This window comes from Anticarsia gemmatalis, chromosome 21 (assembly GCF_050436995.1).
Source record: "Anticarsia gemmatalis isolate Benzon Research Colony breed Stoneville strain chromosome 21, ilAntGemm2 primary, whole genome shotgun sequence".
In the NCBI taxonomy this organism is placed as follows: domain Eukaryota; kingdom Metazoa; phylum Arthropoda; class Insecta; order Lepidoptera; family Erebidae; genus Anticarsia; species Anticarsia gemmatalis.
In genome coordinates, this window is record NC_134765.1 from 230,513 (window position 1) to 246,307 (window position 15,795).

The 15,795-nt window shown below is 35.9% G+C and overlaps 1 protein-coding gene across 2 annotated transcripts in view; it reads left to right on the top strand.

Moving 5' to 3' along the window:
• Positions 1-15,793, top strand: part of LOC142982240 (uncharacterized) — a 36,829-nt gene extending 21,036 nt beyond the window's left edge. For both annotated transcript variants that reach the window (XM_076128646.1, XM_076128647.1), the window contains exons 2-3: positions 12,115-12,196; positions 12,701-15,793. In XM_076128646.1, the coding sequence (XP_075984761.1) occupies positions 12,115-12,196; positions 12,701-14,726 (2,108 nt within the window). In that variant the 3' untranslated portion in view covers positions 14,727-15,793. The remainder of the gene's footprint in view (positions 1-12,114; positions 12,197-12,700) is intronic.
• Positions 15,794-15,795: the final 2 nt, after the last annotated feature.

Consider the following 15,795-nt stretch of genomic DNA (forward strand, 5'->3'; position numbering starts at 1 on the left):
TTCACATAAATATACATAAAAATACATTTTTATATTATGTATACGAAATTATCACATAATGGCACATTTACTTACACTATATACCAACTTACGAACAAATGAATTAGTAATAGCATTAGTAATAAGCAGGACAGCAGGTTATACTTATCTCAGAGGTAACCATACACATAAGACACTAGCTGACCCCCGCAACTTCGCTTGCGTCAAATAAGAGAGAATGGGACATATTTTTACAGGTACTCTGCTTCTATAGGTCGTAGCGTGATGTTACATAGCCTAACGCCTTCCTCAATAAATAGGCTATCCAACAGTAAAAGATTTTTTAATTCGCACCTGTAGTTCCTGAGATAAGCGCAGTCAAACAAACAAACAAATTCTTCAGCTTTATTATATTAGTATAGATAGTATAGATACAGAAGAAACCTCGCAAAAGCTAAATAAACTAAATTAAATTTAAAAAAAAAGTTGAATTTCTATTCCCAGCTTCCATGCATTTGTCATCAAACTATGTTAAACAATTAGTGTGCACACTTTATGTGTGTCATATTGACCAATACCGTTTGTATGTTTGTGCAAACAATTGTCACAGAAAGCTTGAGCATATGCCTTGTATGGGCAGTGTCAAGTGAGGCAGGCGAAATATCTAGGTATGTCAAATTGAACAGTTACTGTTTCAGAGGTGGGTAGACATTTGAGCGATTGTTTGTTAGGATGAGTGCTGTTCGTTGCGAATAACATTGTCCGTTGTTCGTTGTCTGAAAATTTAAATTTAAAGCATTCATTTCTGTATATTTGTTTGGATTAATTTAGAAAATAATATGATAAAATCGACCCTTATACATTTATTACAAAATCAAATCATTTATTAATTTGGGTCAAATATTGATAGTTATGTTAGAATGATATAATGAGATGAATTATGATACAATTATCAATGAGAATCAGTGGCATGTAGATAAAAGAAAAGGGCCATACGATTTGCAATAGCATTTCTTATTCTATAGGAACGAAAAATTATAAGTTCGAGGAGAATGTTCGGTTCGCAAAGAGTTACAGCATACATAGTTTGGTTACAAGTGCATGCTCTAATGTGTCCTACACCTTATACTTCAGTTATCACTTACTGTTAGATCTCCCTGAGGTCTAGATTCTAGGTTTCTGAGTATTTCGACACATTTGTTTAACAACATGACTACACAAACTGCAATATTTGTTCATCATGTTTGTTAAATTAGAAATTGTTACTTTTTGGAAAAGTTCATGCATGTTAATTGATGAACATGTAGTTTGACAATGGTTTAGGCACTGAGTTTAAAAAACGAAAAGTATTTTAAATAGTTAGGTACCTAGTAGGTAGCAGGTAGGTAGTAGTAGGTACTAGTGTAGTGTAGTAAGTAGTTAGTGATTGCTAAAATTCTCATGTAGAGTTTTAATTACACGTAAATAAGAACAATATAGAATTGTACTATGCTTACCACAAAACTGGTAACTCCGTAGTTGCTACAACACAAGAATTGGTCAAATATATTTTACCCCAATTATTTTTATATGTAAATAATAAGTCAATCAGGGAAATACTACTGAATAAGGAAATTAAGATAGTAGAGAAACGTGAAATCTATTGTATTACCTACATATGAACACGTGGCCACGTTCACGAGCGTGACGCATGATGAATCAATAGAAATAAAACCTTTTATAACGAGCGAACGTTTACTGTTTCAACACAAACTTGAGTTCAAAAAAAGAATGACTTGTAGGCCGTTTAGGAAGCACCGTATCTTTAGTCGTATCTTTAAAATATAACACGTAGGATTGTACCTTACCTACTTGTACAATTCTCAATATTCTATATTTAATTATTGAGTAAACAGCGCAGCGTCCATACCAGTTGGATGGCCTAAGAAAGGTCCTGAAACCTGTGAAATCAGTACAGGGTGAGTGTGAAGGGTTAAAAAAAATTGTTATATTGTGCAGATCGCGAATGGTCATAGTGTATCTATCAGACCTTTCTTTATTGTTGAAAATGATGATGACTAAATAGTTTAACATAAATTAATAAATAATAGTAGAACCAACTTCGTTTACCAAATAAGCCATCTATATCCCCACAGCATTAATGTAAAACAATACATCCATAACCGAACTGTTTGGTCAATCGTTTCGTACAAAAACGGTGATAAATAAACCGATCTCCTACGCTGCTTCAACGTCCGCGATATGATTCATGCTCAAAAGGCACGGGCCCAATATGGCCGCTATTAGCATACCCTTTATGCCGATCTCAAATTAATAGGTAGTGGTTAACCCGCGAGTTTGTGCCGACTTTTGGAAAGTTAAAATAATAAAATACTCCCGATATGTTTAAATTTATGTTTGGCTCGAACGCACATCGGTGATGTAATTTTGGTAAACTATTTGATCCTTATTTATGTACTGTACTTGTTTTGTATACTTGAAACAAAATGTTGATGATGAATCAAGACATTCAAGTGCTGCTTTACTCATGTTGCAAGAAAGTTTTTACAAAACCTATATGTATAAGTCTACCAAATAATATCAATTTTATTGGCTTAGGCCAAACAAACTATAAATCACCCCACTTGCACTGAGTATTGAATTATATTACTAACAGTTTCATAGTTTTACTAAGTAACCACAACCTGTAGACAACAAAAGATTATAATACAACATATCAGTGAAATATTGGTACTCTTTGTATAATATTATGCATATCTATCTGAATGGATTTCATTGAAATCTGGCAGAGTTTAAACTATATCCGGGGAACGACCATATACCGTTTACAAGAATAACCTATTGAGAGCGAAACCGTGACGCAAACAAGGCGGATAATAACAAAGAGCTTATCAATTATTGCTAGAATGTGCTCAAACGTGACGAAAATAGGGAAAAATACCTCCACATCACATAAACATAAATAACACGGGGGACTTTCCGAATTTATCATATAACTTACTATGACTACACTCCAAGCACGTGTCCTCTGACGGAAATTCTACGTACCTACTCTGAGTAGACTATATAAAGGACGGTGCATCAAGAAATTTTGATGAAATATTAGGAATCTTAAACATTGCCACATGATGGTCGGCTGCGACGGCGAAGGCCCAAACGGAGATGGCGGAATGACCTGAACGCATTACTGGCCGCAAAAGTTGATTGAGGGGACTAGAAATTCAAGGGAGCCTTTGCTCAGGTGTGGGATACAGAAACAGGCTTAATAAAAAAAGAGGAAATGAAGAAATCTCAGTTCTCTATATGATATATGTACATTATTGCATTAGCGGATCTTGGGATAAGGATGATAGCTTTCCTAAAAAAATATCAACCGTCTCGGGCCTAAAATATGTCAAATTTAACGCAGAAATGAATTCCTGCCTTGTATGACTCACAGTACAATATTCACTATATCACAAGACTGCGTAAACGATTTGTACAACCGGCCCTAAAGGGACGAACAAACTTGTACAAACGCCAAACTGTCTTGGCACCTGCGATACCATTCATGAAACTCATATGTAGGGAAAAAACATCGTTATGGACAACGAACTTATGTCCTGAACATGTTCCACTGCCCTCGTGAAGCCGTGACGTGTGTTGTTGGCGGGAAGCCAAGCGCCAATGTAAGCGCTACGTAATCTTACGTTCGTTTGTAATTGTGACTCATTACAACAGTGGTATGAGGGATATTTCCTTTTTTCAGAGAGTTTTAAGTTTCTTTTTTTGTTTTTAACAATTAGTTATGAAGGATTAAGGGCCGCTATAGCTATTAGCGACCAGTTAAAATGGTGATTTGGGTTTTCTTATTTTCATACTTAGTAAAAATCTAAGAATTTTTCATAAAGTGTTTAACAATCAGTGTTAAAGCTTTAAGCTTATTTCTTTTTTTATATAGTACAACAATATAACGAAGAAAGTAGTGTGAAAAGAATGTTGTTTTGGTTTTACGTATTTGAATTCATAGAGTAGAAAAATCTTAATAAATAATACAAATAAGTTAAACTCAATGAATGTAAATGACTTATATGTAAATGTATATGAAAACAAGTAGTACACTTTGAACTTGATGAATAAAAATTAGTGATCAACAATGACTCATGCCTTAGACGTAAACTTCTCATTTTCAGTAGAACTCGATCAAAACACCCATCATAGTGAGTGACGTAGGCAACCGTAGGTACACAGTAGGTAAGTACATACAATAAACACTAATATTCCCTGAATCACAAAATTTTTGAATTAAATTTTTTTTGTGTTTTATAAATCTTCATAAATCGATCACAATTAACATATTCTATCAATTTCCAGACTGTGTAATGTATGCTTCAGAATATAGGTTAATGAAAAGTTCAATTTGTTAAGGGACTTTTGCAACTGATAGTATCTACTTGCCTATTTTATATCAGTTATTTGTGGTCGGGTGGTGACCACTTCCCGTTCTAGCAATGTTTAGAACAACAGGAAAATAGCTCGAAGTAAACCGGTAGTTGAAGGTTAGTATGGAGGCAAACATTCTGAAAAATAAATTAATTTCATTCAATATTATCAGTTTAAAAAAGCGGACGTAATTTTTTCTAGAGTCAAGAAGAAGTAATTTTCTGAGATCGTCTGCTAAAGAAAGACTAAAAAAAATATTAAGGATATATTTTTTTTTAATTGGGCCTCTTCTCTTGAACAAATGCGTAGTCAATCACATTATCATAATTATAAGTTATTTCTGGGTACCTAAATATGTCGCTAATTAATCATTTAAGGCTTCTATCAATGTCGAACCAAAACCGACAGTTCGGAAGTCCATAAAAAGGACTGCATTCCTTTTACGTTTTAAGACAAATAACTAAAATAACAACAATAAACTTATATAAATGATTCAATGAATGATGAATGTTCAAGGGCTTCGAGAAACGAAATGTGTAAAAAATTGCTTTAAAAGTATGTAGATACGACGTTTTATCTCGGGGAAAGTCGTTGGGTTTTTCTCAACCGCATTATACGAACCACATTGGTAATGCTGACCGGTAAATGACCATATCACCACCACCTAACTTGACCACCTACCTTCACGTTATAAAAAAACGATAAAATGTAGATTTCCAGGAAAAAAATATATCTCATAACTAGTATAGTACCTACAGTAAACTTCAACAAAATTTGAGAAGATAAATTGGTTGATGTGTGTATTCTTTATTTTACTAGAATATTTTACTACATTTTTCACAGATTTTTCATAACTATTTATCAGTAAAACTGACATAATATTTGCGAAAACAAATTTAAGGAAAATAAACCATTTTAGAAATAATCCCATACCTACTTAACTATGAATAATTGTTTGGCTACTTGTTTACCGATTCGTAGCACATTGGGAACGTATAGAGTAAGCTACAACTCACTGACTTATTTATACCTAGTCATTCAAACGTGCTCTTACCATATAAGGTAATAAATAAAGACGTAACACGAAAACATATTGTATGATGACTGTTGTGTATTAAAACTAAGTAAATAACAATTCGTGCCTAAATCTTGTGGTTTTCCTTACTTCTCGATAGTTTTATTGGTCAGCTCAACGTGGGTGATTTTCGATCATGGCTTAAAATAAAACCTATATCTTCGTAAAATTAGCAATCATTATTTGAATTAAAACATTAATGTATTATGTATGAAAGTAAAAGGACCCAAGAATGTTCTAAGCTTATGCTCTACCTACCTACGTTTTAGTTTCCTTATTAGTTCTCTGTAAGAAAAATCTTTCTTTGTTAGGTATTTTTTAAATAATCAGCGTTTTAAATATGAGTCAAATATGTAAATTAAGCAGTTGAAATTACGACCAGAAATGGGAATACGTGTTTCAAAGTTCATTCTTTTACCCTTGGTTGTCTTTTCATACAGATAGTCTAGAAATCTAAATGTCTACCTGTAAACTGTAAACACTCAGTTGCCTTATTCTTTAAAAAAATAACGTCTTATTAACGACTTTCCATCCAAAATAACTTGATCCGAAAACGTCAAATACATCGGTCATAATTTACACTTAAAATCTAAAACAAAAACGTATTAATATCTAAAACGTTCGTGTTGATACATTATGATAATCTTTCTATATATAGATATATCATCAATATGCCTTAAACGTGAAGGGTCCGGGCTTCTTTTATTGACATGACTCAATGTTTATGTTTATAATTTACAAGTGCATAATTGGGAATGTTGGGATGGTCGCCGTAAAAGGATATATGCGGATCTTTTTGATGATGATCTTTAAAAGTGCATAGCAGTTTAATATATAAAAATTTTTGAACAACTCACACACGGTCATCTGATTAATCGACAAGCATTTGTGTTGAAGCTTTGATAAGTTTTGATGACTACTGTGGCGCAGTGGTTCAGGTGGTCGCCGCGCCACTACCATTGCGTTGGGAGAACGTGGGTTCATTCCCACACGGAACAATTATGTGTGCGGTCCATAAACAGTTGTTTCGGGTCTGGTTGTACTTTGTGTCCGTTGTTGCGCAAGAGCAATTTTAAGAGCGTAAGTTGAAAAAACAAATGTATATCTTAAAATATTAATTTAGTAGTAAAATATAAATATTATATATACTTAGGTAAAACAGTTCTCATTTTGACCACAGTTGTATCTCTTTTAATAGAGTATTTTCAGTAAAACTGCTCTACATATTTCCTTCCTCTCATTCTAATTACAAATCGTCACGGCATCTTTATAGTATGACTGAAAATTATCACGTCTCGTTAGTAAAGACAACACGTTTTTTTGGCACATATTCATGGCTATACTTAAATGATTCTCTATTTAGATCACTTGAAATAGTCACAAGTAGGTAGATACTTTAAAAAATGTGTTAGAATAGTCTGTTGAACTTTATAAGCAAGTTAATTGGTATCGCAAATAAGACAAAAAAATGGGGTATTCTTTCCTTTTTACTTTTTTTGCATCATTCCCATTCGTGCACCATTAGTAGGACAACACTAAATAATTTTTTTTTACATAGTTCTAGGGAGTCTTTTTATGCTTTTTAGTTTACACAAAGGTTTTTTCGCCAATCTACGTTCTATTTATCTCCCTCACTAAATAAACCGAGCATTCTTTTCGATTAGATTCAAATAGCTATTTCAAGAACTCCACAAATCCTAAAAGTTTTCATCTGTCTGCTACAGAATCTGACTCATTATTATGATATCGCAAATAAATCTCAGTACAAAAACATTCTTCACTTCGATAACAACACAAGATACACAGATACCATTTATTTATACTAGTGATATGAGCCAAATGTATGTTGCGTATTCTTTCCTTATGGCCGACTGGCGGGCTGCCACGAGGTGCCACGAGATGCCACGACGTGCCTGAGAATGCGACCAGTGATTCATGGCTCGGAGATTCGGTGGATGCTGATCGATTAGAGATAGTGCGATATTCGGTCGATCGTTCGTTCTCGATATGGATGGATGTGGCGGCAATTTAGTTATTTATATCTTACTTAATTTAGATGTTGCATTGACGTAGGTCCTCGCACTTGGCCAGCCAATGGTGGATTTGGTTACCCTTTTCCAATTACGGGTTGAAACCTTTGACCGGCAGTGGGAGAGTGTTTGTAACAAAAATAGATATAAGTTTGCTAAGATTATGAACCCCTAATAACAAATTCCTTGAATTATGTCTATCATAATATTATAATGGAAAAAGTCTGAAAGGCTTACTATTAGTTCGTCACCACGGTCGATGCATTTCGATCGAAACGTCAGGTAAACAAAAAAACCTTTAAGTGTCAAACGCGTTTAAGAACCGTTACATCATAATATTAAGTGTACAAATCGCCAGAGTTTTAAATTGTATCTATCAATCTAATCTTTTTAAAAAACTAGCTCTACATTCCTATTTGTTAAATTGAAGAGCATAAGAAATAGTTTTCTGTCTAATAATAGACCCACATTTACGGCACACGATCACCCACAGTGCGTATGAGTGAATGTGTCTGAAACTAGCGAAAGTGTTCAGTAAACAAGTGAACGTCACACGATTGATTCGTGCTACACAACGAGAACATTTTGATGTCTAAATTACAAAGATAATTACCACTTTACCTTACTTATTAATAAGTGTAATAATTACTTATCACAGATACACCTATACATATAGCAATCGAGCATAAGTTTATAAATTATGTCTACCAGTGGATATTTCATTTACGAATTACTCATTTTTTTTTCGTATAATAATCTTTTTTTTGGTCAAATGGCGGTCCACCTTTCGATCACTTTCAGAAAAAGCGCGTAAAAAAGTTTATAAATAATTATTAGCTTTGAATAACGATCTTTATCTAAGTCTTTCTTTTTCATAAATCATTATCTAATATTATAGCCAGTTTGCAACCACTGTAACCATCGCTAAAACGTATTGCAATACAATGAAAGATGTGTGCCTAATTCCCTCATAACATTAGATTTTAATCACGCATCGCTAAAGATGTTTACAAATTACAATCTACAATTAAAACGCAATATCACTAATGATATATTAAAGCCCCTACTACCGTGTTACACGTTAATGAATAGCCCCGGCGATTATAACGAGAATGTTGATCAAGCGGCTGATTCGCCCCGCCCACCACATCGCCGCGGGAGACATGACATGTTCACAAGCTTCAAATACTTATTACTGACCATTTCTGAGAATGTACAGCTATTCGGGTAATTCTTAATGTGTGTGATTTAAATGTTTTAGTTTGCGGTGACTGTGTGTGGTAAAGAATTCGGGTTAATTTAGGTAGAATATGTTACAGAAACGACTATAAAAATAAAGGATGTTTTTAATTTCGAAATTTAAGTAAGCTGCGTTGCAGTTTAATTCTAAAACAAAGTACCTAATCCTTATACTTACTTTACATAAATAAATCTATTGTGTGTTGGCCTATATTTAGTAAATAGACTTATTTAAAGTTAATGCAAGCATTAGAGCCGTCAACATATTTATGTAGTTGTTTATTGGCAATTTCAGCATCTACAAAAGCTTTGAAATACTATGTATAAAACATTTGAACATGCCTTCTTCTCAGGCTGTAAAGATGGAATTAATGACCTAAAGAAGATTATTATATTATCAAATGATGCGTTGCTCGAATGACAAGAATGCTGTAACATTTATTTTGAGAGAAACGTAACAATTCTGTTTCACTCCAAGTGTCATCGTTCCTTCGGGAGAGCGTGCTCTTACACGTGACTCGCCTCGAATCATGCGGTTTTACAAATGTGATGCTTTATCTAAAAATGTAAGAAACTGTTCCTAGAATATGTGATCATTTGTAGGTTTGACTTGCTTTGGAGTTTCCTTAAAACTACACTGAATGATCAGCGGTAATTCCGTATCCATTTATAACTGATTCTGTGTTTTTCATCTTAAAATCCAATTTACAAATACCAAAAATATTACGTAATAATACGTTACACAAAATCTTTTTGGCTAAATAACGGTACCTATGTACGTAGAATCGAATGGAAGATATCTTTGAATTCAACAGCATCGCTCATCAAACCTGTTCAGAACACCAATAATAAAACAATACAGTAGGCGTCTTTGTTTCTAAGAAGTTCAATTTCACTGGTGAGATGATTGCGAAATGGTGGCGAGTTTCAGACGTAGCGCGTCGCCTTTCCCGGCGCGAGTATTTCTGGCCGTGCCGCCGTGCCGCCTTGCCGCTCGGGTTTCAGGCCTGACCATACTACTGACACACTAACTGAATTTACTACTAGCTTCACTCGTGCCCCCGTTTCTGTAGATTCGTTTACACAATTACTTCTGCCAACCTACCATTTACATGCCTATTTTAATACTTTTTCCAGGATAATTACGCGTATATGATTATCAGTGATGTTATTTTAATATTATCTGATAAGGTACCTAGACATAGTGTTGATAGATTTTATTTAGGTAAAAATAAGTTAACCGTTTAATTTATTGTTAGATACAGTAACAGGGAAAGCACTAACTTTATTAAAACAATGCATGTTTTGATGGTGCATTGTAGTAAGTAAGTGCAATATTAACTGTTTGTCGTACTCACACGACCGACGTCGGACGATGTGGCCAGTAACACTCAAACATTCACACTAATCGGAATAATTACTCTAAGCTCACAGGCTTGTAATAGAAGAGGATTTACTTACATACGTGATACAACGAGAGAAGCCAAAATCCGCGTTAACACAATATTAATAACAGAGCACAAAGTTTTTAGTTCTAACTTTTTTTGATAATTAAACATAATGTTAATTCTATCTTCTATTTACTTTAGAAATATATATGTTACTGTAAAAGCCCGAACTGTGGTAAATCCTGAGATTTTCCGGTAAAACCTAAGATTTACCAACTCTCAACGGTAAAAGTCCGAACAAGCCAGAGTTTAAAAATTATGTTACGATATATAAAAAAATCCTCCTTCATAACTATGTTTATAACTATTTCACGGTATAATTATATACTGTGACATAGTTCTAAAGAAGGAGTTTTGGGCAAAGCGACATGGGTAGGTTAGGTTAGAAGCCTAAGGTGGGAGCGAGCGAAGCGAAGCTCCCACCTTAGCCTTCGTGGTTATTTTTTTTTAACCACCCAGAAGGAGGAGCCCCGCGAAGTGGGGCTCCGGCGACATCTCGACATCATCAAGTGAATATACGTAAAAGTTCGAAATAAAAGAATTGTTCGGACTTTTACCATTGCGAGTTGGTAAATCTTAGGTTATACCGGAAAATCTTAGGATTTACCACCGTTCGGGCTTTTACAGTAACATATACACTGATCATATCTTGGATGTCTGTCATTGTTGTTGTCTGTGATGTCTTGGAAAAAAATCAGGTGCGTAGTACTCGTAACCGGCGGGCCCGTATGACAAGATGTATGGATGGAATTTTGAAGGATCGTACTAAGTAGCGTTCTCTTGTCTCTGCTTTATGGAAAGAAGGCGTGATTTTATGCGTGTATGTGGTTACTTTAGGGGCGGTTTCATTATTTACTTGTAGTTCAATAAACGCACTATCATTTTATCAGTATATCGTCACGGTTACGTAGTAAACACATAATGATTTACGATACACACCGTATATAATACATGCGTTATATATACCAGTAATATATTATTACCGCGCGTGTTTACTTCCACTGACGATTTCATGAATCCATACATTTAGTATAAAGTACGTTCGGTTGAATCATTCCGTTAGGTTTAGTTGCACGTGGAGATAATATTCTGTACTAAATATAAACAAACATTTTATGTTCACGTCTTAAGAATAATCCTGATTTATTTATTACTTGTGCAGTTTGCGCTGCGTGTTATGGTCGCATAATTACCGCAATTTGCCATTATTTCATTAAATACATTTTTTGCAATTAATTAAATATTCGTTTTGATTCCTTGTAAACAGCGGTCCTTACACCCTTAGTTCCTCATTACTATGTCTACCATTAAAATATTGTTCACCCATCTTTTGGTAAAGTTTGAAAGAGTTGCTTAACAGTAGATTCTGCTGTTTCACAGATTTATGTGTAGTTTGTTCATTTATCTATAAAATCGTGTCCGATTTGTTTAAATCCAGGTTATCGATCAATTAGGTCGTATTATCAATTTAACTGTAGTTACATAGCTATCTACCTGTTTCAATATTTAGGACAACAGTTTTTTTGTAGGGCCCTTTGTAATGCAGATAATGAACAATATAATGAGCAGTTTTGTAACCTTGTAAACAATAGTTTCTAGAGATATAATACGACTACTTAGATGCAAACACCTTTTAGTATTAGAAATGAATCAAGTTCAACTTTTAACATTGTGAAATCATCCCGGTCTGTTTGTTACGCTCTCTGAGGCTGAGCCGCAAAACCAATTTTGATGAAATTTTATATGGAGATAATCTAGGGCCTGAAACCAAAAATCAACCCTTTAGCGGCTGAAATAAGGGATAAAATATTTCAACTTTATTTAGAATTCGATATGATAGAGATAATTTTTATACTTAGGTAATGTTTAAGGTTTAATTATCTTGATATTAACGCTAACGTGTGTGTGTTTGTTGTTGCAGAAGTGATGCGGCGCGTGGCGTGCGGCGACGTGTGTCCCGCGCCGCCGCCCGCGCACCCGCCCCACGCGCACACCACGCACAGGTAACTACTACACTACCCTCTATGTACCCTCCACATATACATTATAGTAACTATGCAACGACACTATGGGAAAACAATACCTACCCCCTAAAATATCTTACTAATAGTAGTGTGTATGGATGTTTGCTACTCTTTCACGCAAATACTACTGAGTCGATTACGATGAAACTTGGTATATACTTAGGTATCGAACGATAAAGCTCGGAGATTGCAATATCTAGCATGCTTTTACTTCTGCCCTGATCTGAAACATTTTAGGTATAACACAAGCTGTGTCGCTAGCTATTCAATAGTGTGCATGCCAATTATTGCTTTCGCAATAATAATTATATTACCTAAGTACAGAGCATATTTGTCTTAATACGCGTCAGAACACTTGCCAAGTTTCACAAGTGATGGTTCTCGATTATCACCAGCCAATAATATCATAACTGTGTCTGTAATATAACGTATTATATTTTATGACCAATTAAATTACTAATAATATCTTTTTATATTTTGCAGGACAGAAAACAAAGAGCTGCTACGACAACAACTGCTGTCAGCGAGTAAAGAACGCTTAGAGAAGCAGGAGTCTCCCAAGCCGAAGCACGCTCGCAACAGACAGAAGAACCGTTGGAAACTAAAGTTCCACCACCAGGCCTTGCCGCAGGAGTACCTCGACCACTACGAGCAGAGCCTGCAGAAGGCCAACGCCAAACAAGCGCAGCAGAAACAGAAACCTCCAGAAAAACCCAAAGCTGAACCAAACTTCGACATAAATAACTTCACCAATGAGACGTTCAAGATCTGGGCGCAGAGACTCGCCGGCATACAGAATGAGACCGGCACACTGACCGTCCCGCAAGTGTCGTCGATGCTCAACATGGCAGCTAAACCACCCGCCAAACCTGATGAGAAGAAGAAGAAATCACCTGCTATTGCTCCTAGTAAAATTGTTACTTACGACGACTTGCCGTACATGGGAGAAATGACTCTGAATAATTCTAAACCAAGAAGAGGAAGGAAACCCAAAAAGGCAGACATCTGTCACCTAATTTATGAAAATTACGGGACTGTTGTCCCTGGACAGCCACCTCCTTCGCAGGACAAACTGAACCCTTTAAACATGTGTCCACCATTCAGGACTGGTGATAACCCGCCACTGAGCAGTCCTAAAACTGACTTACAGAATAAGATAATCTCAAGTTTATTAGAAAGGAAATTGTCGCAAGAGAACAAGAAACGTTTAGAATCTATGACACCGCCGAAGTTCAACAGTCCGGACGAGCCTATGCCGGAAGCTCCCATTACTATTGCAGGACCCTTGCATAGTGATGATGAACCATTAAACTTATGTATTAGAGACCTTCACGATTTAAAGATACAGATACAAAAGAAATTCGGTAACATCTACACGTCACTACCTGAAGTGAAGACTGAAGTCGACGCTGAATCTGAACAAGACGGCAAGGCTGATCAGCCTCCAAATGCAATTTCTGTCATTCAGAGGAACACGAATTTAACCCCTGCGACAGCGAGCAGTTCTCCTGACTTGTCAAGGACGAACCGTCCAGTTTCTCCTGCGTTGTCTGAACCAGCGCAAGGCACTGTGAGTCAGGAGGGAGAGGGGAAATTCCCTCTCGTGTACTGGCCTAACGCAGGCATCTACATGCACCCCTTAGCGTTACAAACCCAGTTGCTGTACTACCAAAGGCTAGCGGCTGCAGGACAGCTCCCCGTCTCACCAGACGACCCCAGCCGGGGACCCTCGACACCAAACAGTGTGAGCGAGGTCTCGGAAAACTCTTCAACGTTAGACGATAATAAGAACAAGCTGGTGCTCAAACAAATATCAGAATTATTAGACCCTAAGGTGATAAAGCAGGTGGAAGAAGCGAAGCGAAGTCCTGATCAGACGAAAATGAAGAGGGCGTCGCCGAACCCCGTGCAAGGACCGGTTAAAAGGAAAAGATCAGCGATATTCATCCCTCCAATGCCGACGAAAACTAATTCTACTACTCCGACAACAGAAGTTAGTATCTGCAAGTTCAAATTCACGGGGGGATCCAAACCTTCGCTACAGGAGAAAAAGATGCTGTCAGTTGACTCTGGAGGCAACTTTAGGTACTACAGCGGCACTGGGAATAAGGGAAACAAAGGTTACGACTACCTGCAGAGGAATTCAAATCAGAACACTGATACTACAGGAGAATCATCAACTTCTGCTCCCAAAATCGATCAGACCGTAGCGTTAAGCAAAGAGGATTTAAGCAAAAAGAAGAGAAAGTCGCGAAAGAGTTTACAGAGGGAAAAACTAGAACAGACATTTAAAGAAAAGGGGTTTCTGATACAAACGCAGCAGCTTCAGTCAGCGGAAGGGGCGACGTACTGCAAGTTCCGGCAGCTGAGGAAGTTCACCAGATACCTATTCAGGAGCTGGAAGGACTACCTCCCGGGGGAACTGGAGGAAAACCAGAATAACGCGGAGAATACTGAACAACAACCGTCACCAGCGAACGATGGCACCACGGCTGGGGAGTGGGGGTGATTGTGAAGAATATTGACCAAAGATATATCATGAAATGCCTTCAGGCAGTTGAACTATGATGGTAGAACTACTATTATAGGAATAGCAGGACGTTTTAAGACTTGAGGTGAAAACCTCGCATTGTGAAGTGTTTGGAGTATTAACAGACCTCAACGGTCGAATAATGCATTTAATATTCGTTTCTAGTGAGATTTTAACTTAAAAACTTATTAATTTGTGTTGTTTTGTTCAGATCGCCACTCCGTCCACTGAATGGGTAACATGTAATTGTTATTTAATGCTTTGTGTAAATGAAGTGTGTTGTTAACTTTAGATATCTATAAATATTGTGTCGGTTGAAAATTATAATGGCGTATACGAAATTATAGACAGCTTAATCTTTATCAAAAGTTACAAGTTTTAAAACTACCCGCAATAATTTTGCACTTTCAAAGACGTATGAAATCCTTCGTTTCTAATAAATTCCTTAAACCTTCAAATTATTAACTGAAAACGTTGTTATAATTAAACACTGGTCTATAATTTCGTCGCATTGTTGTTAAAAGTACTGAAACTTTATTATTTTGTACATTTGTAAATTAATTATTGTTGAATATGTGATGAATGTTTCAAATTAACCTGTTAACTGACTGAACTTAGTGTATTGTTCTACAATATAGTACAATTATGTTTGCAGCTCGAGAGTAATTAGTAGAAATGAGAATTATTGTCAAAATCAATAGTCCTGGGATTCTTTGCACTTGCTAAGTAAATTTATTTTGAAATTTCCTGGCCGATATTCAGCTACAGCGGCCATTTTATTTGAAACTAGCCAATTTAAAAGAAGTTTGTTATAGTTGTCAAGTGTGTACCTAAGTGCGAATACTAAATTTGCAGGAACTCATTGAAATATTGTTAAAAATGTTCTATATCCTTGACTAATAATTTGTTTTGCGAGTTGTTAAACGGAATCGAACCTATAATATATAACTGTTTACTATTTAATACATAAGTTCACTAACATAACTAGTCATGGACACCTCTAACTTAGACTTACTTATATACTTAGGACAATCGGCAAATTGTACAT